Source organism: Lutra lutra, chromosome 4 (genome assembly GCF_902655055.1).
Source record: "Lutra lutra chromosome 4, mLutLut1.2, whole genome shotgun sequence".
Lineage (NCBI taxonomy): Eukaryota > Metazoa > Chordata > Mammalia > Carnivora > Mustelidae > Lutra > Lutra lutra.
Genome location: NC_062281.1, coordinates 122,184,635 through 122,206,818, shown reverse-complemented (window position 1 = coordinate 122,206,818; position 22,184 = coordinate 122,184,635). Strand labels below are relative to the sequence as shown.

General features: G+C 38.1%; 1 protein-coding gene across 1 annotated transcript in view; it reads right to left on the bottom strand.

Moving 5' to 3' along the window:
* Positions 1–20,254, bottom strand: part of GTF2B (general transcription factor IIB) — a 32,547-nt gene extending 12,293 nt beyond the window's left edge. The window contains exons 1-2 of the mRNA XM_047727378.1: positions 20,112–20,254; positions 15,295–15,401 (exon numbers count right to left, since the gene is read on the bottom strand). Of these exons, the coding sequence (XP_047583334.1) occupies positions 15,295–15,401; positions 20,112–20,128 (124 nt within the window). The 5' untranslated portion in view covers positions 20,129–20,254. The remainder of the gene's footprint in view (positions 1–15,294; positions 15,402–20,111) is intronic.
* Positions 20,255–22,184: the final 1,930 nt, after the last annotated feature.

Sequence of the window (22,184 nt, the reverse complement as noted above, 5' to 3'; positions counted from 1 at the left end):
AACTATTTTTCTTTGAACAGTCAGCTCACTTGGGAGTAACCAGATAATACTTGGATTATCATGTGTTCCTGTCACAAGGGAACTGAGATGACAGGTAGGGTCCCCACATGCCGACCTGTATTAAGTAAGAATGGCCAAGGAAGGCTGAAGCAGGGAGAGTGGTGTATAACGCAACCTCAGTGGATGAGAGATTGAGCACCTGGCCCAAAATAAGCACAAAAAGGTTAAATGGATGGGACCATCACGATGGATTTATCTGCTTCCTCCTCATAAAAACAAACATCACTAAACTTGGGACGTAATTCTACAAGTTCTAAAACTTAACCTGAAAGTAACAAAACCTATGATTATAGACTTAAGTCTCACTGCAAAACTAATTAAACAAGGTTCTTGTCTCAAAGAGACCACTCTAAAGAGACTGATTTTTCTTCCTTTTTATAAAAGAATAACAAGCTTGCTTACCAACATATATATTAATACATTAGTTATATATATATATATGTATAAGCGAAAGAAATTACCTGTATTTCAACTCTAGAGAAAACCTCTGTAAATATTTTGGAATATGTATTTTCTGCCTTTCTAATTCATGTGTAGGTTTTTCCCTAAAATTAAATCACATTGTGCCTATTCCATGAAAAGCTCTATTCAACACATCTGTACCATAAACAAGATAAGATTTTTAAACAGTTTAGGTGCTTTTAATAAAGCATCTGACAAATAAAGTGATACCCTGATGTCTCCATGAACTATTGTTTTCATTTTTTTAATATATATTTATTTATTTATTCATTTGAGAGAGTGAAAAGGGTGAGAGAGAACATGGTGGGGGGTGTGGAACTGCGAGGGAGAGGGGGAGGGAGGAGCAGACTCCCAGCTGAGCAGAGAGCCCAGGCCCCCAGGATCATGACCTGAGCTGAAGGCAAATGCTTAACTGACAGCCTCCTAGACATCTGTTTTCTTTTTTTTTTTTAAGATTTTAGAGAGAGAGAAGGTGCTTATGAGTTGGGGGAGGGGCTGAGGGGGAATGGAAAGGGGCAGAGTGAGAGGGAGAGAGAGAATCTCAGGCAGACTCCTCGCTGAGCTGGAGCCCAATACAGCGGATCCCAGGACCCTGAGATCATGACCTGAGCTGAAATCAAGAGTCAGACGCTTAACTGACTGAGCCACCCAGGCGCCCCATGCACTATGTCTTCAAAGGGAAAAATGGGAATCTAATTTTCCTAGTCAGAGAAATAAAAACACACAAACATATGCGAAACAAAAAACTACGAAGGCCTTCATATTTGGATTTACTTGCTAAATTCTAAGTCCAAAAAGAAAAAAATCAAATGTCATTAATAATAAAGAATGTATTAAGTGAACAGCATAAACGAAAAGGCAGGGAAGTATGCTCACAATATTTAAGTTTCTCTAGAAATCTAAAGATAAAGCATCTTGCCTAATATTTTATGTCATAGCATTTTCATTTTGGCCCCAAAATAACCTACCATGAGTTTCTTTTATTGGTTATTTTGTACTGCCTTTAAAAAGAAAGATGGATTGTGGGGAAGGTGGGTGGCGGGAAGCTGGCCTAGAATAGTATAAATAGAAAATCCAGAACTTGGTAGTGATGTCATTTTTCCACGTATGTGGGAACAATCTACATGCCTCATTCAACAATTTGTGATTTGTGCTAAGAGCCATTCCTTCTTTTCATATTTTACTGCTCAAAACATAGCATTCATAAGAAATGAAATTTCCAAAATAATTCAAATAGCATATCATGAAACTATAACTGGACCATCAGTGAAGTGCCTGAGTAATGAAATAGGGCAGACCATTCAAGAAAAACCAGAGTGCATGAAGGATTTTCATTTGAAGAAAACTTAGATGAGGCAGCATCTTAAAAGTTGCTCTGGAAGAAAACTGCAATACACAATCTTTTCAAGGATAAGTGCACAAGGCAGCCATAGTCCACCTCTGGCAAAGCAGCAGCCTGCCGATAAACACATACACACATACATACACAAAACCTCCCATATCCTTTCATGTTCTACAAACAGGAGAAGCACACCAACTTTTACCGGTTCTTAATCAAACACTGATTTTTGTAAAATGATCACTAGAGAGTCTATATATGAAAATCTGAAATAGCCAAAATAACACCACTACCATAATATCCAGAACAGCAGTGCTCCTCCATCTAGAGTGTGACTACTACCACTTTGATCAGGTTCCCCAGCCTCAGTGTGTAGAGTCTCTGTTCCACACAAGTACAGTTCTAAATCCATATATCAGAGTGCTGTCTAAAGAGAATGAACTAAGACTTTTACCATATTTCAAAGAGAGTAAGTTTCATCTCTGTATTTTTCAAGAACAATTTGAGAATAGTTGCCAATTGGCACCTACCTCCTGATTTGGCATTTCCACTCTTAAATATTTACCTACAAAAATCTCATACAACAACGTTCATAGTAGCATTACTCATGTTACTAAAACCTGGAAACAACCCAATGTCCATTAACAGGAGAATGTACACAATGAGCTATCCCTCAGCAAATAAACTAATGATTCATGCAGTGATATTATGAATGTATGAATCATGAATGTAAATGCATTCAAAACACTATTCTGAGCCCCCCAAAAGTCAGTGACCAAAAAAATCATACTATATGATACTATTTATATAAAGTTCAAAAACAGACAAAATAATCTATGAAGATAGAAATCAGTACAGTGGTTGCTGCTGTTGGGGACAGAGGTGACAGACTAGAAAAAACATAAGGGGACTTCTGAGAATGGAAGAAAATGGTCTAAACATCTTGACTAGTGTTGATTACAGCAGCATATGCAGTGTCAAGACACAAACTGGACATCCGGGATCTGAGCATTATACTGCATGCAATTATACCTCAATACGTTACAAATAAAAATTCACTCCACCAAACACTGTTGATTTTGAACTAAGCTGCACCAAACCTATCCATTATTTTGGGGATGGCAGAAATATTATCAATCTTCTTGGACAAGGAAATATACTCTTTCTCAAGCTCTTCTATCAGATTATATGTATGTCACATTTATGACTAGATCTAATTTTTTTCTGTTAAAAATCCCATTTTCTAACTAGTAATTGCTATAATATTTTATATGCTTATATTCAGCTACTTTTAATAGACTATTAATTTTTAAAATTTGATCTGAATATTCTAGATATAGAATCCCATCAGTAGCAAAGAATTTATTCCTCTTCCAATGCCTTAACTTCCATTTCCATTTTATAACTACAGTACTTGTCAGAACTTTGAAAACAATGCCTTTGATTTAAAACAGAAATATCTCCAATATTTCAACATTATTCATAAAAATAACAGGTGAACAAATTTGTCATCTATTAAAGCATCATTCTACTCTAATGCAGAGTATCTTCTATTAGGAATGAGCTGAGTTCATAAAATGTCTGTCATCTTAGCAAAACATAGCGTTCCTTACAATACTATCTTTTTACATTATAAAAGCTAGCCACAGTTGTTTGTGGGTTATTAGTCTTCTAGCACTTATATGTTAGGATAAATCAAGTTATTCTGGAGTAGTAAATAATTTCAGGTCAGTTGCTTGAAACGAAGATTTCTTTCTTATACCACATGTCTATATAGGGATAGGCCAGCTTTCTATGCCATCCTCATTCAAGGATTGATAGAATTCCTAGCACTTGAGACATGTTGGGGGGGGGGGCGTAAAAGAAGGTGGGAAGTTATGCACTGACTTAACAGTTTCTAATAGTAACATTTCCACTCTCCTGACCTTGGCCAGAGACGGTCACAGGAGTGATACTTAACTTCAAAGGGGGTGGGAAAGCATAAACGTATCATGTGGCTCAAAGGAGAAGAACCAGAAATATCAGCAGTCATCAATGCTATTCCACAGGACAATCAGCAAGCAGAATTAAGCACTATATTTTGTGGGATTTATGTATACATTCATAAAAAAGATTGTTCTAGTACTTCCTTTTTCTGTCTTACAATAAACCGAGGAATCAGAGTTAACTTTAGTGGTTAGTTTCTTGCAAGTCTTTACTAAAGACATTTTTTAAATGTTTAAAAGATATACTCCCACTAGTGTGTGGGATTCTTGATTTGCAACTGAGGATCTTATACCACAAATGTAACATTTTCTGTTGTACCTTTAATACTTTATCATATTCCCTTGGATCTTCAAGTAGTACCACAATGACCAACTCGTCTTTAGCACCTTCTCATTCACTCTTTATGTTCAGATTTCTTCTCTGCTTTACGGACTCAATTTATCTACAACAGCTTTGCTGTGTTTGTCTCCTTGCGCTCCCTTATTTTTTTGACAATATTTAATAGAAATATTATGGAAACTTTATTTCAGTGATTATAAAAAATAAGTTATTTTCTAACTTTCTTCAAGTAAACTAGGTCATTGTCTTTGTAGTTTTTACTCATAAGCCTCACACTGACTTTTCTGCTTATCCATTCTGTACTGAAGAACTATCAAATCCATGTCCAGTGGTGGCAGTTATATCAGAAAAACTTCCAATCTATGGTCACCAGGAATTCTCAGTCTCTCTGGGTACCCACAGTCACTGGCAGTTAACAGATGACCCAAATAAAATAAATTCCCAGGACTCTAGAAATTTATTAGGAAAGATACAGATTTGTAATTAAAGCAAAAATCATAGTAGCAAAAACAAGACAGAACTTTCTCACATTTACAGTCCACAGTTAATAGTCCTAGGCTACTGTGACCCAAGCTCCTCTGATCTTTTTAATAAGCCATCTTTTTTTTTTTTTTTAAAGATTTTATTTATTTGAGAGAGAGAGAGAGCACACGCAGAGGGAGTGGCAGGCAGAGGGAGAGGGAGAAGCAGGCTCCCTGAGGAGTAGGGAGCCTGATGTGGGACCCTGGGATTATGACCTGAGCTGAAGGCAGTCGCCTAAACAAGTGAGCCACTTAGTCGCCCCTAAAAAGCCCTCTTTATCATGACTAGGATTTGCAGCGTAAGATGCCTGTTGGTGGTTCCTTTTACCATGTCTGTATTCTAGCCAGTGGGAAGGAGAAAAAAGGAGGGTATATCCCTTATGGCAGGATCTAGAGTTGCACATACCTGTTCTACTTACAACCCACTGGTTAGATCACATGTTCATACCTAACTATAAGGAAGTTGGGCAGCCACATGCCCAGTTAAAACATGGGGATCCTCCTACTGAACGAAGAGCGAGATAGTAGATACCGGGCAATAAGCAGTGGCCTCTACCACTATAAGGAATAATGGGGTAGGAGAGAAAGAAGGTAAGAGAGAATGTCCTGTAGAACCAAGGCACTTTGCCTTATAGTCTAAATAGTACCCCAAGACAAACAAATATCTAACCTCCTTACCATGCACGCTATAAACTATAAATCCAACCAGAGATATTTTGTAGTCCAATATTAAAACCAGAATGGCTATGGTAACAATCTAAACAGTGCAGGGGAAAACTGCAACATACCAAAAGCAGCCAGAAAGCCAACACTCTGGAGAGTGTGATCTTCTAGGCCTGACCTAGCCTCAGAATGTTTTTGGTTTTTCTTATAAATTAATAAAGGAATTTTTTTTTAAAAGGGTATTAAGAGGAATCACCCTAAATTTCAATTCTTTCTGCCACCTTCCTGGAAAGTGATTTAAGCATTTTGGTATTTAACCAGTGGTAGAATTCAGAAGTAGGAGTCTTAGAACAACATTCTCAAATTACTTGTTTTCAAAAGGTAGATTAATTAAAACCATTTAATTTGGTGCCTGGGTAGCTCAGTGGGTTAGGTGTCTGCCTTCCGCTCAGGTCATGACCCTGGGGTCCTAGGATCAAGTCCCACATTGGGCTCCCCCCTCAGTGGGGAGTCTGCTTCTCCTTCTCCTTCTGCTGTTCCCCTGCTTGTGCTCTGTCAAATAAATAAATAAAATCTTTAAAAAAATTTTTTTTATAAACCACTTAATTTGAAACTACAAAACTTTCCAAAACATGCCAAGTATAAAAGTTCAATAATCAGGGGCACCTGGGTGGCTCAGTGGGTTAAAGCCTCTGCCTTCGGCTCAGATCATGATCCCAGGGTCCTAGGATCGAGCCCCACATTGGGCTCTCTGCTCGGCGGGGAGCCTGCTTCCCCTCCTCTGTCTGCCTCTCTGCCTACTTGTGATCTCTCTCCCTCTGTCAAATGAATAAATAAAATCCTTAAAAAAAAAAAGTTCGATAATCAGAATGCATTACTCAAGGTAACCAAGCATTGAGTTTTTTAATTAAAAAAAAATTAAGATGCTTTGGAAAACTGTTTAGGTCAACACACTACATGTGTTAAATCTAATGCTGAAAATGAAATGCATCATTAGCTTCCACATCTTCCTCAGTCATCTACCCCTTCCTACCATTCCTCCTTACACTATTTCAAAGAATCCTAATTTTTAGTTTAGGGTTATTGTACATTCTTAACAGAAAGCTTGCATTAAAGACAATTTTCAAGAGATACCTGGTCAACAGATACTTTAGAAAACAAAAAGCTGTGCGAGTCGAGAGTATAATTACTTTTGGAAAGGAACATGCATTATAATTCAATCCCTGAGAATGCGAATACATCTCTTATTTCGTCAAATACAGGCAGGTTGGCAGCAACAACAGCAGCATCTAAGTTAAGGAACTGCAGGTCTGATGGAAGGTACATCCTTAATCATGATAATTTGAGTCATTCACATACTAACACTCTCAGGCTTCTATCCTATGGGCATGTTTCTTTTCCCCTCCACTTGGAATGAACTTCCCTCCACAAACACTTACCCATACTTAATGATGTTTCAGTGTAAATTCAACAGTAATTTCCCCAGGAAGTCACTGCTTCCTTCCTTTGTGTTCTCACCAAACTGGGAAGATCTGGAATAGAGCTTTCACCATGCTATGTTGTGCTAATGCACCTCCTCCTTCCACATACTAGCCAAAGGGTTGCTCCAGAGCTTGCTTAGAGCATTTGAACTCTATCTCTCCCCCTGACCAGCACAGTGCCTTAACAGAAACAGGCTTGTTAAGTCCTACAGATCTGGATTTGAGTGGCTCTGTCACTTACTAGATGTGAAATCTTGAGCTAATTACCTAAGTTCTCCAAGCCTCAGTTTCCCTCAGAGTGGTTGTGTTAACCCAGTAAGATTAGTAATTATCTGATGCTTAAGGTAAAGTAGCATCTAAATGGAAAATTCAAAATTAGGTAAGAAGGCTGGCTCTGAGGGCTTACAAGAGGTACCAAAGCAAGAATATGAAAGTGAATATTCCTCAATTTTCTCCTTTAGGAAACACTGTAATGCATATTTAAAGATGGTAATCTGGCAATCTTTAAAACGCTACAGTTGGAGAGCACTGCATATGGCTCAAATTTTGCAACTGACTTGCTATGATGAATGGCATCATAGACTAGAATAACCTGCTTTTTCTGCAAGAAAAAAGGAATACTTGTAACCCCAAATATGTATCACTGAAATTTCATACTATACATTTTATACATTATCTCATTTAATTTTTAACAATTCCTAACAATTCTGAGTTGTATGGTACCTGCTCCCTGTTTTGGACTTTGGGGTTGGGGGGGAGGCTGCGACTTATTTTACACATGAACAAAGTTAAGCTTGGAAAAATTATGTTACTTGGTTATAGTTCCACAGCTCATGAAGGCCACTAGTCATACTAGGAGCTATGGACACACGAGATCTCTGCCCCACAGGAATTTGCAGTCTGGAGACATGGAAAATATGGAAATAAAGGTAAAAACTCCAAAAGTACAGATCTCAAAAAATATGGTAAACTATAAAGTCAATAGTATAGATTTGTGTTTCTTTTTTTTTTTTTTTAAGATTTTATTTATTTATTTGACAGAGAGAAATCACAAGTAGGCAGAGAGGCAGGCAGAGAGAGAGGAGGAAGCAGGCTCCCTGCTGAGCAGAAAGCCCGATGTGGGGCTTGAACCCAGGACCTGGGATCATGACCTGAGCCGAAGGCAGCGGCTTAACCCACTGAGCCACCCAGGTGCCCCTAGATTTGTGTTTCTTAATGTTACCAATGTATGACCTGAGATAGAATTTCAAGAAATGGGGTCTGGAATCTTTAAACAACTGATTCTTAATGCACATTCATGCTTCAGATGCACTGATATAAACAATATCCAGAAAGACTTTAGGAATGAGAGGTTAAATTGGGTCATTTTCCTCACTTAAATCTAACTTTACTATTTTCTGGTATTTTCCTTGTATTCCTTTAAAGAACAATGAAAGACTTCAGTTTTAAATGGCACATAAAAAGTAGTTTTAAGTAGAAATGATACCATTAGATCTAAATACCTTATTTGAAATCCTAATTTATAAAAGTCATAACCAATTTTGTGTTTTAACAACTATTACAGCATTTTACTAACCTAATACTTTGCGGACTATAAACAACATACATGGTCAAATTTATGAACAAATTGATAGTCTAAATATGATTATACTGCCACCTAGTGCTCAATTTTTACAGTGACACAATCACACTTAGGATATGTGGGGAAAACCCCACAAAACAGTGCAGTAGAGCCAAGAGTTTCATTGTAGAAATGACAAAGATTTGCTTTAAAAACTGGCCTTATTTTGAAATCACTACCAATATCCTAAGGATCACTTGTAAGATTAAATAGCCAGTGACAAATCATAGCACTTTCCATGTTTAAAATAAAAATCATGTAATTCAAATAAAAAATAAAATTGACTTTTCCTAGTCAGACAATTATTACATGTTAAATAGTATTAAAAATAGTCACAAACTATTGGGAACATCCCAAGTACAGATGAAACTAAATATCACACAACCACTTAAACATGGGGGAAAATATTAAAAGACACTGAAAGCTTGACAAACTATTCTCCAAGGATGGCAGCAATAATCTCTCATCAACATGTTCTTCAGAAACATGACCTTATCTATCTCACACTGAGGTCGTACCTGTATCTCAACCCCTTCTAGTCTAGGTGGGCCCTATTACTGGTTCTGGCTAATAGTGTGTTAGTATGTGAAGGACTCAAATTATCATGACCAAGGATGTACCTTCCATCCCAGGACCCTGGCTTGGCAGAGAGAGCCTGCTTCTCCCTCTCCCTCTGTTGCTCCCTGCTTGTGCTCTGTCAAATAAATAAATACAATCTTATTTAAGAAAAAAAAAAAAAGGCAAGAAAAAGAAAAAGCCATCATGGGAGTGGATCCTCCAAGTCCAGCTAGTGCTGTGTGGAAAGAAACAATGGCCCAGAGGAGTCCTTCCCAAATTACTGACCCATAAAACCATAACCAACATAAAATGGTTGGTATAAGCCAAGAAGTTCTCAGGTAGCTTGTCATGTAATTGAAACAGAAACTGGTTCCTGAAAGTTATAAGCTGCTTTAAGAAAAACCTAAAACACTGTGGGTACCAGTTTTGAGATTGAGTGGTGGGCCTCAAGAAGCCTATGAATGAAGGCTTGAAGGACAGTGAGAAAAGTGTTGCTCGAGACTGGAGACAAGGCAGTTTATCATCATAGGACATAAGTATTTTTTCTTCATATTATGAATTATTTCACAAAAAAAGATGATGGTAATGGGCTCTGTTGAGAGGGGTAATATATGGCTCTGAAGAGGGCAGGTGAGCAGTAGCTAGTGTTGAGTTTGAAATTAAGAGGAGTTAGTGACAACAGACTGCCCCAAGTTTAAGCACAAATTAAATATTAAGTATAGACTTGTTCAAAAACAGTTCTAAGAGTTCCCAGTTTCTAAGGTTGTCTGATTATTTAAATCAAAGGCTATTGAAAATGCTTATTCAATAAAATGATATAATCTGGAAAGTTTCACATAAGGTAAAATGTTATGGCAAGCACATTCAAACCATGTAAACCAAGATTATTTATTAGAAAGCACATGAGGACACCTGGATTTAAATCTCTATTGAATATCAATATCTTAAATATGAAAAAAGCCACAAATTTTATGCCCTAGTGGACTGCAGAATAGGTGCCCAGACTAATTTCTGCCCTGTCTCCATAGCATGTGAGATAAAGGCAGAACCAAGCTGGCAACAGAGAGCATACGCCTTTAAACCAGCAAGTTAATGCAAAGCCAATTAAATACAGAACACAAACTCAATTTATGATGGCTCTAAGACAGCAATATATGTGTTTGTGTATATATGTATACACATACACATATTTTTAAAATTTAGACTCATGGACTGTCATGTTCATTTAAGCTCTTCTCAATATAATCTGGTGTTCTCTTCAACAAAACGGCACTTTCCTAGCAGACTCCTGCCTGGCCGCCCTCGTGGAATGGATCCTTCACTTGCAGGACCCACTGCAGGTTAAATTACACACTGAACCACAAATACATGAATGAGGCTACTGTGTATTTTAAAACAGGTGTTTGTTGTTGTATTTGAGGTCAGAAAAACCAATTATCACAAAAAGATATTTCTTTATATAGAAAGGAAGTTTAATCAGATTATAGTTTTTAATTTTCAGGCCTCACAATTAGGCCAGTTGCTTTAATTAGGATAAAATATAGTAGCTCCAATGCTGGTGTTCAAGACTGATAAGTAAATAAAAGCAAACTAAAAGATAATTAACTTCCTTTGGTTTGATAGAGGCAGAAAACAAGTAAAAATTAGGGATTCTAAGCACAAAAAAGCATGTAAGCCTTGTGGATTAGAGATCTTCCTTTTCCAGTTGGTTCATCTTACACAACCATCTGAAGTAGAAGTGAAGCTGACAGAAGGGCTGATGCAAAATTTCTGCACCATTTTTTAAATGACTACATTTAGTACAGCCGAAATTATGTTCAGTCCTCTGTTTCAGTCTCACTCTGACATACTATCAGTTTGATCTTGATACTGTGGGAATTAGAATGCGCTCATTCAACTTACAGGCTGGCAAACATTTTCTGTGAAGGGCCAAATAGCAAATATTTTAGATTTTGTGGGTCAAGAGGCTAAACTGAGGCACTTACATAAAAAGGAAAACTCCAGTAATTTTTTAATTGATGAAATTAAAAATATAATAATAGTTTGTTGTAATAACCCATCTACTACTGAGAAAGAGGAGAATTCTCTCTTGGGGTGAAAATCCTTCACTTAATTGGAATTCGGTTAGCATTCTCTATCATCAAAATCAATTATAAATGTTCATCTATCAATGCTGTGTTAACAGGAATTTATGTATTTCATTTTTTAAAGTCTTTTTCACACACAGATAAGTACTGTCAAATACTGATATTAATCTGCAAGTATATGATTTTTAATTGAGCATATTCATTGCTTGAAAGGCATTTATAGAATTTTATTACATTCTTCTGATATTTTGCCTTTTAACATGTCATTACATTGTAGATTAATCACTCCCAATTGAAGATTAGGTGGGAGCTCCTTAATTGCAGAGTTAAACGGATTCTGAAATATGAAAATTTCCTTTGCATCCGGGTCTGAAAAACACTGATTAAAATGTAGTTTGAGTTTGGAAAATATACCTGCTTCAGATTGGTGTGGGAATGAAGATCCTAGTTCCTGTTTAAACTTCTGACAGCAATGAAAGTATATAAAATACATTAATTTGACGTTGTGATTCAAATAATGTTAGTTACTGTCAAATTGACTTTCCTACAGTGCAATTTTAACATATAGGCACGATTTTTCCTTACAATTCTAGGTTAAATTAATATTAGCAAGTCTAGAGCAAAAGCTAATTTCTAAAGCCATTCAGTGTTCAATAGCAGTGGTTAAAGGCAGTAGTGCATCTAGAAAAATTTCAACTTGGCCCTGAGCTCAAAAACAATTACAAGAAAGCTTTGGTGCTGCTAAACTATCAAATTACTGTGTGGTAGGCAAGTCTATTTCTGACAATGATTCACAGAAGTGATGACAGTTAAGCCCCTGAGAGTGAATGAAGTTCACTACTGATACTGTTACTGATCAGCAACATGATAGATTCAAACCTTCTCTACAATGTATCTGCTGATGAATACAGAACTACAGGCTTTAAAAATATTACATTTTCACAATCTTTGAAATTTGTCCAACTAAGTCTTCCTCCACATGCATTCTTTTTTTTTTAAAGATTTTATTTATTTATTTGACAGAGAGAAATTACAAGTAGGCAGAGAGGCAGGCAGAGAGAGAGGAGGAAGCAGGCTCCCTGCTGAGCAGAAAGCCCGATGTGGGGCTTGAACCCAGGACCTGGGATCATGACCTGAGCCGAAGGCAGCGGCTTAACCCAATGAGCCACCCAGGTGCCCCCTCCACATGCATTTTTACCACCATCATTTGTTAACACATCTTAGCAGACTCCCCTTCAGGTTGTACTGAATTAGCATTTTTATAACTTCTTTAAAAATAGTTTCTCCTATGCAGATGATTCAAACTCTTAAAAACTGCACCGTCACCTTGAATAAACAACTCAGTAACATCTATCTAGTATCAAAATCCAGGGGAAATACTTGAAATTTGCCTGGACTTTTAATTGACTATTGATGTTGCTCCCAGAGTCCTCAACTATTCAGGCAACTGTTTTTTTCACGGAGGCTAATCATCTTAAGTTTATTTTTTTCTGGACATGTTTCTTCAATTATGACAATCAAACACGAAATTAGTTAACTCATCATTGGTAAATGGGTTTCCCTGCATGGGCTACAAATAAGCCACTCAGAAACTTACTTTAACTGCAGCCTTATTTTTATTCTGTGATTTTTTTTTTTAATATTTTATTTATTTGACACAGAGAGAGAGATCACAAGTAGGCAGAGAGAGAGGGGGAAGCAGGCTCCCTGCTGAGCAGAGAGCCCGATTCGGGGCTCGATCCCAGGACCCTGAGACCATGACCTGAGCTAAAGGCAGAGGCTCAATCCACTGGACCACCCAGGTGCCCCTATTATGTGATTTTTGTGATGAAATTCTGCTGTGATGAGATATTCACCTTTACATTTTCTAAATTTTCTGATCGTTGTTTTTACTGAGTTGGTGTGGTGAGTGCTTATCTGGTAATGTCAACTGTACTCTTTTAGCAGAGCTATGGTATCACTGCATAATAAATATAGCACTTGCCATCTAATTCAATAACAAAAAAACCCCACATTCCACTGTACCTTAGAAGCATGACTTTTGAAGTTCACTTTTGTCCTTTTCGTTTTTACAATGGGTATGCAATGGTAACAAAATAAAATGTTGCAGTATGGAGACAGGCTTTGTACTCAGATGCTGAGGAGTTTTAACTGCATTACTGGGATTTACAGTGCACTGCGCAGCAGTGTGATGTGATGAGTGCGCCACGTCTGGTTTCTGTTGCAACTACTAAATCCTGCTGTCATAACGTGAAAGCAGTCATGGACAACAGATACCAAGAAGTGTGTCTGGGTCCAATAAAACTTTATGTATGGGTAATGGATACTAAATTTGAATTTGGTATTTTCATATGTCCCAAAACATTATTATCCTTTTGATTTTTTTCAACCTCTTTAAAATGTAAAAGCCATGCTTAGCAGATAGGTCATATATAAAACAGGTGGTGGCTCACAGGATGCCTATCTCACACTGAACTCATTTTACTAGGAAAGGCAATCTAGGATAGAAATTTGACTCTACGCAGACAGTGGAGTGTCACTGCCACACTCAACTTCAGTTTCTCATCTCCAAAATGAAGATAATATTGGTACTCTCCTCAAAGTTTTCTCTGAGGATAAACTGAGTGAATACGTAAATCATTTAAAACCGTGCCCAGCATGTATAAGCTGTTAGTATTGTTTATTGAGTAGAATTCAATTAATTGTAAGTGGATTTTAATTCCTATTAGCGACTCTGTATGATTTAAAATTCCCACTGGAGGTCTGAGGCAAGCAGCCTACCTGGATGAGTATTACAGATGTCTTCCAAATAAGACAATTCCACAATATATCACCACAAATGTTTCTGTTGTATGTCCCATAGTCCTACTAGCAATTTCATTTCTGAGTATTTCAAATGGCTAAGTATCACTCCTTTTTTAAGGTGCTAGCTGCAACCCCACCATAAGAATAATTTTAGAACAGACCATCTCTATTCAAAATTCGGCTACATATCTGGATAAGTGAGCAAGCAGGAACAAAATGAAAATTTTAAGAAGCAGTATTTTTGACAACAGCAATTTTATATCAGAAGTTCATAAATAAATCATTCTACATAAGTGATTGGATTCATTAACTAAAAGGCTTTGAATGAGACTCAGTATAGATACACATTTATTACTCTAAAACAGATCTTATTTAAATATCTAAAAGTGGGGAGCCTGGGTGGCTCAGTGGGTTAAAGCCTCTGCCTTCGGCTCAGGTCATGATCCCAGGGTCCTGGGAAAGAGCTCCGCATCGGGCTCTCTGCTCAATGGGAAGCCTGCTTCCCTTCCTCTCTCTGCCTGCCTCTCTGCCTACTTGTGATCTCTGTCTGTCAAATAAACAAATAAAATTTTTAAAAAAATAAAATAAAATAAAAAATAAAATAAGAAAATAAATATCTAAAAGCCACAAAAATCGATTAAATTTATTCACTTAAAAATAAAAAAGATTTATTTTTACAGAGAGAGAGTGAGCAAGGGGAGGGGCAGAAGAGGAGGGCTAGGGAGGGAAAATCTCCAGCACACTCCATGCTGAGCACACAGTCTGATGTGGGGCTGGATCCCACAACCTTGAGAACATGACCTGAGCCAAAACCAAGAGTCAGATGCTTAACTGACTGGCCCACCCAGGTGCACCTTATTATTTCATAAACACAAGTGTGTCACCCTCCCCCCAACAGTTAAGCTTCTGCCTTTGGCTCAAGTCATGATCTTGGGGTCCTGGGATCATTGAACCCTGCCTCAGGCTCTCGGCTCACTCAGCAGGGAGTCTGCTTCTCTTTCTCCCTCTGTGCTGGGGCACATGTACATGCACTCTCTCTCTCAGTAAAGAAAATCTTAAAAACAAAACAAAACAAAAACCTAAGGACTCAGGAGACTGAGGACTGAGGGCCTTTTCTTTTGGATTGGCTGTCTCGATTTTAAATGTTCCTTCACACCCCACATTATGAAGGATATACATCTGTATACACAATAAAATATGGTATCTCTGATTTTACTTTTTTTTTCCCTAATTCTTTTAGTTTGTTAGTTGTATAATGAATTACCTGTAGGGGAAAAAAATCAAAATGTATTCATTAAAAGAAACTTTGGGAAATATACAAAAGCCAAGTATCCAAAATAGTGATTTCAATTAAAACCAACCAACTACTCACCTACAACAAGGCCACATTCTGGACAGATCATATCACCAGCTCTGTAATCCTCCACTAAAATCGCATCTGGATGGTTTGGACACGTGACTCTTGGAAGAGCATCCAAGCTAAATGGAAAAAAAAAATTATATTCTCCCAACCAACATGTAACAAAGTAGTCTTTTGTGGGCAGGGGAAGGAGGGATAAAGGAAATTTTGAACACTTTCTCAATACTATACATGTATAATACACTTAAGCTAAATCTCCAAAGTAAACATCCCAGTTAAGGAACTTTTAATTCCAGCTAGTAATTAACACAGATAGATTCCATTAGAATTCTTTTTTCTAAGAACAGTTAATGGTTGGCAGATATGGAAGGCTTTCAAAACCTAAATGGAAAGTCTTTTTTCTCTTAACAAGCAGGCTACTAGGATCTTTAAAAATCTTAATTAGCACAGAAATGACTGGCTACCATAACTTGTGGCATTTACATATAATCATCTGGTTTGTGTGACTTAATCACTTATTTCCCCTGTGAGAGAATGAATTTCAAGTCTATTTTGTTTTTTTTTCCCTACTTGCTGGATATTTTAGTAATAGATTTAGAAGAGTGCACTGAACCTAACAAGTGGACAGATGAGGGTGACAGATGTGCCTCTGCTGAACTGAAGACCTGAAGATTTCATTTAGTCCAAAAAATGAGTTTGCTACCATTCAAGAAATGGTTTTAAAAGCTACTTTTAAATCTACTTGTGATAGTACAAAGGTGTTCAATTATTCTATTTTGAAAATGAAGCAGTTTGGGGAGACACATCAATCTTAAATGACATAAAAGAATCAGTTTTAACAAGCAACAAGAGGGGTGCCTGGCTGGCTCAGGGAGGAGAGCATCTGACTCTTGATCTCAGGGTTGTGAGTTCAAGCCCCACACTGGGCATAGAGCTTATTTTAAGAAAGAATAATAATAAATTAAAAATAAAAAGCAAAAAAGGTATTTTACATAGATTTAGTAGTTATTTCTCTCACAATCTTAAGTGTTTGATATCATGGAAAGTAAGTCCTCTTTAAAAGTTCAGTTGAAATACTACAACACAGGTTATGTTATGGTCATCAAGAATATACACCTAGGGGCGCCTGTGTGGCTCAGTTAGTTAAGCTTCTGCCTTTGACTCAGGTCATAATCTCAGGGTCTTGGGATCCTCTCCCTCTCCTCCTGCCCCCACGGGCTCCTGCTCTCATTCTCTCTCTCCTGCACATGTGCTAACAAATAAATAAAATTTTTGAAAAAACAAAAACAAAACACCCCACAAATATACATTTAAAAGACATCATTAACCATTCTTACGGTAAGTAAGCAGGTATTTGTGGTTTTGGATAAATTTTCAAATGTCAGCAAATATAATTCGGAGTGTTAATTCTCAACATAGCTGATTCCCACTGAAAACTAATATTCCACATCCCCAAAATGTATATATTCAAGTTAACCAAAACATGTCTTGGATCTTTTCATTAGGAAAATGGGGGAATGGAAGTTTGACACACTTTTTTATAGTCACAGTTATTCCATAAATTCCTATTACGGAAATATTTTAATAAAGTATGATAAATTAAGTCAGTATAAATTATGAAAAACTGTTGAAATAAAGGAAAATCTTTGCAGAATAATAGTAATTACAAATAGGCAGCCATATGGCACACAGCATACAAGGATACAGACTAATTTATTTTGCATTATTAAAAAAGTAGAACATCTTGTGTATGTACATAAATGATATGTAAACATCTCAATACTCTAAGTAAAAAGAGTAAGTTAGGGATTTTTTTAAAAAGATTTTATTTATTTATTTGAGAGAGAGAGAGAAAGTGTGAGGGAGAAGGAGTGAGAATCTGAAGCAGACTCCACATAGAGCATAGAGCCCTGATGCAGGGCTTGATCCCACAAGGAAGATCATGATCTGAGCCAAAACCAAGAGTCAGATGCTTAACCAACTGAACAATCCAGGAGCCCCTAGGGATTTTATACAAAACTGGAAAAAAAAATGAATTACACTTACACGCAGTAACAAAGATGACTGTCAAAATGCTGATCAAAAGAAACTAGACACAGAGGAAAAACACAGGCCATCTATAGAAACTTTAAAGTGGGCAAAACAAATCTACGGTGTTAGAAGTTGGGAGGTGGTTATCTTTGGAAAAGGGGTAACGGCTGAGGTCAAGAGGAGGCTTCCAGGGTGCTAGTGGTATTTAATTTCTTGACCTGGGTGTTAGCTATGTTTATCTGCTCATTTTGTAACTGAACTGTGTACTTAAAAGGTATGTGAAAACTTCATGAAAAAGATAAAAAGCAAGGCAGCAAACTGTTTACAACAGACTTTGGGGGAAGAAGAGAGGTTAGCACTGTGTTAAACATGCCTGTTAAATCATAGAATCATTAGGAAAACACAAAAAAACTGGTTATAATGGCTGCTTTGGGGGAAAATTAGATGGCTGAGAGCTAGAGAAGAAAAGAAACTGCTTTTCACTTTTCTTCTTTTTGCAATATTTGTATGTGTCACCTATCCAAAATAAAATGAATCACATTAGTTAACTTTAATCAGAAAACCCACAAGAATAATACAAAAGAGGAACCACACAGTAGGGTGGTGGTGGAAGTAAGGGAGAGAAATGAAAGGGAAAGAAGAAACAACCACCAATGACATTAAAACAATTTAGAGTCCCCAAGGAGCCAGATAAACCCAAATCTCACTTTATAGCTATGATTTATTGGGTGCCTACTGTGTATCCAGTGCTACATATATATTAATCTTCAAAGCAACCTTACAAAATAAGGATTATTTCCCTACTAAAGATTAAACTCAGAGAATGATTAGCCTGAAATCACAGAATAGTGGTGGAGTTTAGCTTTGAACTCACAACATTTGGCTTTCCTCTGTGAAAACACAGGCAGTTTCATAACCTAATAACTGCATCTTACTCAGGGGGAAAAAAGCTAAAGGCAGAAATACCAAAATTTACCTTTGTTCTCACTGGTAGAAAAACTCTAGATGGACAACTGCAATGACATCTATTTAAGACCTGGATGTGTCCGGAAAAAATTTATTTCCAAGATTATTTTTTAACAAAGAAAACAAAGGCACACAAAGGAAAGTGTATTCTCTTGGTAAAGAATCTATCACATGAACTTACTATATTTAACTGCTGCAAATTTTTCTAACAAACACAATTTCCTGTCCTATTATGTGGAAAAGCTGTGCCCAAATATGACATTTACCTTTTAGATCTACTGCCATGAGAGAATGAAAAGTCGTATATAGGTATCTTTGGGAAGCTGAAGTTTTCCACTCACCTACAAGGAAGCCTTTCCCAATGGAGCCACACCCAGACAGAATGATTGAGCATTCAATCATAGAATTACAATCAGTAAACAAGAGTGTCATTGGCTTTAAGAGCTGTTTCCAAGTTGTTTTAGCTAACATTGCCTCCCCCGACACCTTTTTTTTTTTTTTTTTTTTTTAAATAAAGTACAGTAACATAAAGCAGTAAGTCTTAGGAGTTACCACAAAAGAGCCTGGACTTCTCCAGTTTGCTATTTTGTGATAACAGCTTTCATTGGGAACTCAATTCCACAGATAATAAATTCAGAAAAATTATGTCAAAGGTACCTCTCAGAAGCTATAGAACTAAGTTGATACTTTTTTTTTTTTTTTTTAAGATTTCACTTATTTATTTGACAGACAGAGATCACAAGTAGGCAGAGAGGCAGGCAGAGAGAGAAAGAGATAGGAAGGGAAGCAGGCTCCCTGCAGAGCAGAGAGCCCGATGCGGGGCTCGATCCCAGGACTCTGGGATCATGACCTGAGCCGAAGGCAGAGGCTTTAACCCACTGAGCCACCCAGGCGTCCCTAAGTTGATACTTTTAATACATTCTGAGTTAACTAGAGGCCAACTGTGTGATAACAGGAAATAGATAAGACATTCTACACTTAGTTCTAACACTAACCTTGGAGAAGTCAACACTGCCATGACTCAGTTTACACTGATGCAAAAATACTAATATCTACCTCATAGTAATGAGAGATATAATTAGGGTCTACAAGCATTTTTCAGATCACAGGATTAAAGGCTGCCTCTAAGGGCACTGCATGCATTTCCTGTAGATAGGAGTACTTCACATTTTTAAAATATTTTAGAGAGTGACTTCCCAGCATATATGAGTAATTTTCTGCAGGCAAAATTTTCTTCAGGAATATGCAGAAGACGTTTGTTAAATAAACAAATAAACAAACAAGTAAATAAATAAATAAACCTCTTAGAAGGGAACTTATCAACTCTTCGGAAATGCCCTAGCTTCCATTTCAGAAGGCCTCCGGGATGGTAATCAGTTTCCATCAGGCTGACGTCCCTAACTTTCTAGCTGTCAGATCAATAAGGGCCTGGAACTAACCCTTTCCCGCTCTTTGGAAAAGATCGTGGGCTGGTTGAGCCACAGCTGGAAAAACAAGCGTAGAAAAAATTAACAAGAAAAAACACGGTTAAAATATCCCCAAAAGACGCGAAACCAGGGGCTGGGGACACAGTGGCCCCCGCAGAGTGATGCCTGGGCGAGAAAACAAGCCAGGACATTGGAATGGTAACGCCGACGGCTCGGTACCCCCTGCGACACCCCTGACAGCCCTGCCGTCTGGAAGTGCCTTTGTCCGGGTCGGCCAGCCAGTCAGCCGCCTCTCCCCGCACCTCCGGAGCGCTTTGCCAGACGCGGCAGCCCTGGTGGCTGCCTAACAACTCTGCCACTCTCCGCCCGCCCCTTGGCTAGCCTGGCTCGGCCAGTCGTACTAACCGGCTGGTAGACGCCATCTTCACGGCCACTGCGGTCCCAGCTAGAAGCCACAACAGACGCACCGAGAACAGGAAGAGATTGTGGCGACGAGACGCTCCAAGATGGGTTTTTATAGGCGAGCCGCCCACACAGTCGTAATAGGGCGCGGCTACGGGTCGGGAGAAAGGCCAAGAAAGGGAGATTCTGTACGCCACGTGCTTTGCGTTTTCTTATTTTCCTATTCCGTCTCTGTGATTTGCTGTGTTGCTGAGCGAATCAACAAAACTACTTAGGAGAATTCTCAAGGTAACTACAAATAGGCTACGCCAGAGATACCCTCAACGAGACTGAGCCGAAATACAAAGACAACCCGGCCTTCGTAGGGGGGGGGCAAAGCCCGCATTCCCGAGAGTTTACTACCCTCCCACCCCCCAGCCTGGAGTCAGTTAACGCCAGTTTGAGCGCAGTCCTTACTTGCCCAGAGGGGCGATTCCGCTTAAGGAATTTGGAATAAAGAGAGAAATTCACTTAGGTCAGCCAGAACAGGTGTCAATGCTGACTCTGTCAACAGCTAGCAAGCTGTTTCTTCTTAGGCACGTTCCTTCTCCTTTCGGCGCAAGGGGTAATAGTATCTGCTTTGCATACACTTTTAGAATTGGCAGGAGATGAAACAAAACCTTGGGAGAGCACTCTGCACCCCCGAGGCAGGGAGATGTGGGCCCTATCCTAATTTTTTTTTTTTCATAGCCTTTGCAAATTTGATAGCCGAAGTACAGAGAACTTAGTACAACGTTTGAAACCTCAAAAGCAGGGCGCCTGAGTGGCTCAGTGGGTTAAAGCCTCAGGTCGTGATCCCAGGACCCTGTGATTGAGCCTCATATCGGGCTCTCTGCTCGGCAAGAAGCCTACTTCCTCTTCTCTCTCTGCCTGCCTCTCTACTTGTGATTTCTGCCAAATAAATAAATAAAATCTTTTTTAAAAAAATGAAACCTCAAAAGGACCCTAGATTTATTAATTAACCAAGCTAACGTCAGAATAATAATAATAATAATAATAACAATAACACCACCAAGGATCTGCTGAAAATAAACCAACCTTGACTCTGGGAATCAGAGGAAAGAGGGTGCTCCAGGTTTCTATGGGGATGAAGACTTAGAATATAGTGGCTGCTTTGTTCACTTGGGCTTGGGACTTAAATGCCACTGAGCCCTCATTGTTTTCTTGAAAGGTGGGAAAGCCTCGCTTCCTCAGAAAGAACAAGGGGTGTAAGAAACAGAAGTTTAGGAACTGAAATCCAGCTGGAGATGGGAGAGCTTTTTTTTTTCTTTTCTTTCTTCTTTTCGCTTCTTTTCCTTTCTTCTCTCTCTCTTTTTTTTTCTTTTTCCAGTCTTCCAATTTGATATTCTGTAATGTAAAAACTTGACTACTTGACTGTACTTTGGCTGGTGAGGGGGTGGAAGGTGGGGTTCTCCCTTAACATCTGGAAAACTTTCAAAAATGCCATTTCATTTCAGCTCTGCCAACTGCAGACAGAAAAGGGCTTGGGGATGCTCCACCCCATTGGGGCAGTTAGTTTTTGTAGATAGAGCACTTTGACTCGGGAGAAAAAGGGGGAGAGGAAGAGGAGGGCAATTAGATACCTCAGGAAGATCAAGAATAAGGACTTACCACCTAATGGTTTATGGTAGGGATTCAGAAATGTTTGCAGAAGAAAGAAATCAGAGAAGTTGAAACCCCAGAGGAAAAGAAGCTGGGCAACCTGTTAAATTACTTCTGCGTCTCTTATCTGTCATAACCTCGCTGGAATTTCTTTTATATTAAAATAGAAACACTTTAGGTAGGCCATTCTTTTTCTTTTGTTGGTACAGCATTGGCAATTTATATAGCATTTTCATCAACATTTATCCCATTTAATCTTTACATCTGATGCGAAGATTAAAAAACACAACACAAATACACATGCACACAGAGTTGGAGTTTTATCACGTAGGAATCAATGACCTGGAGACTAGCATTTACCAAAACTTCTGGTTTGTCAGTATCATCATTTCTATTAACTTAAATATGTGAATGCATTGAGTAAGCTAATTCATT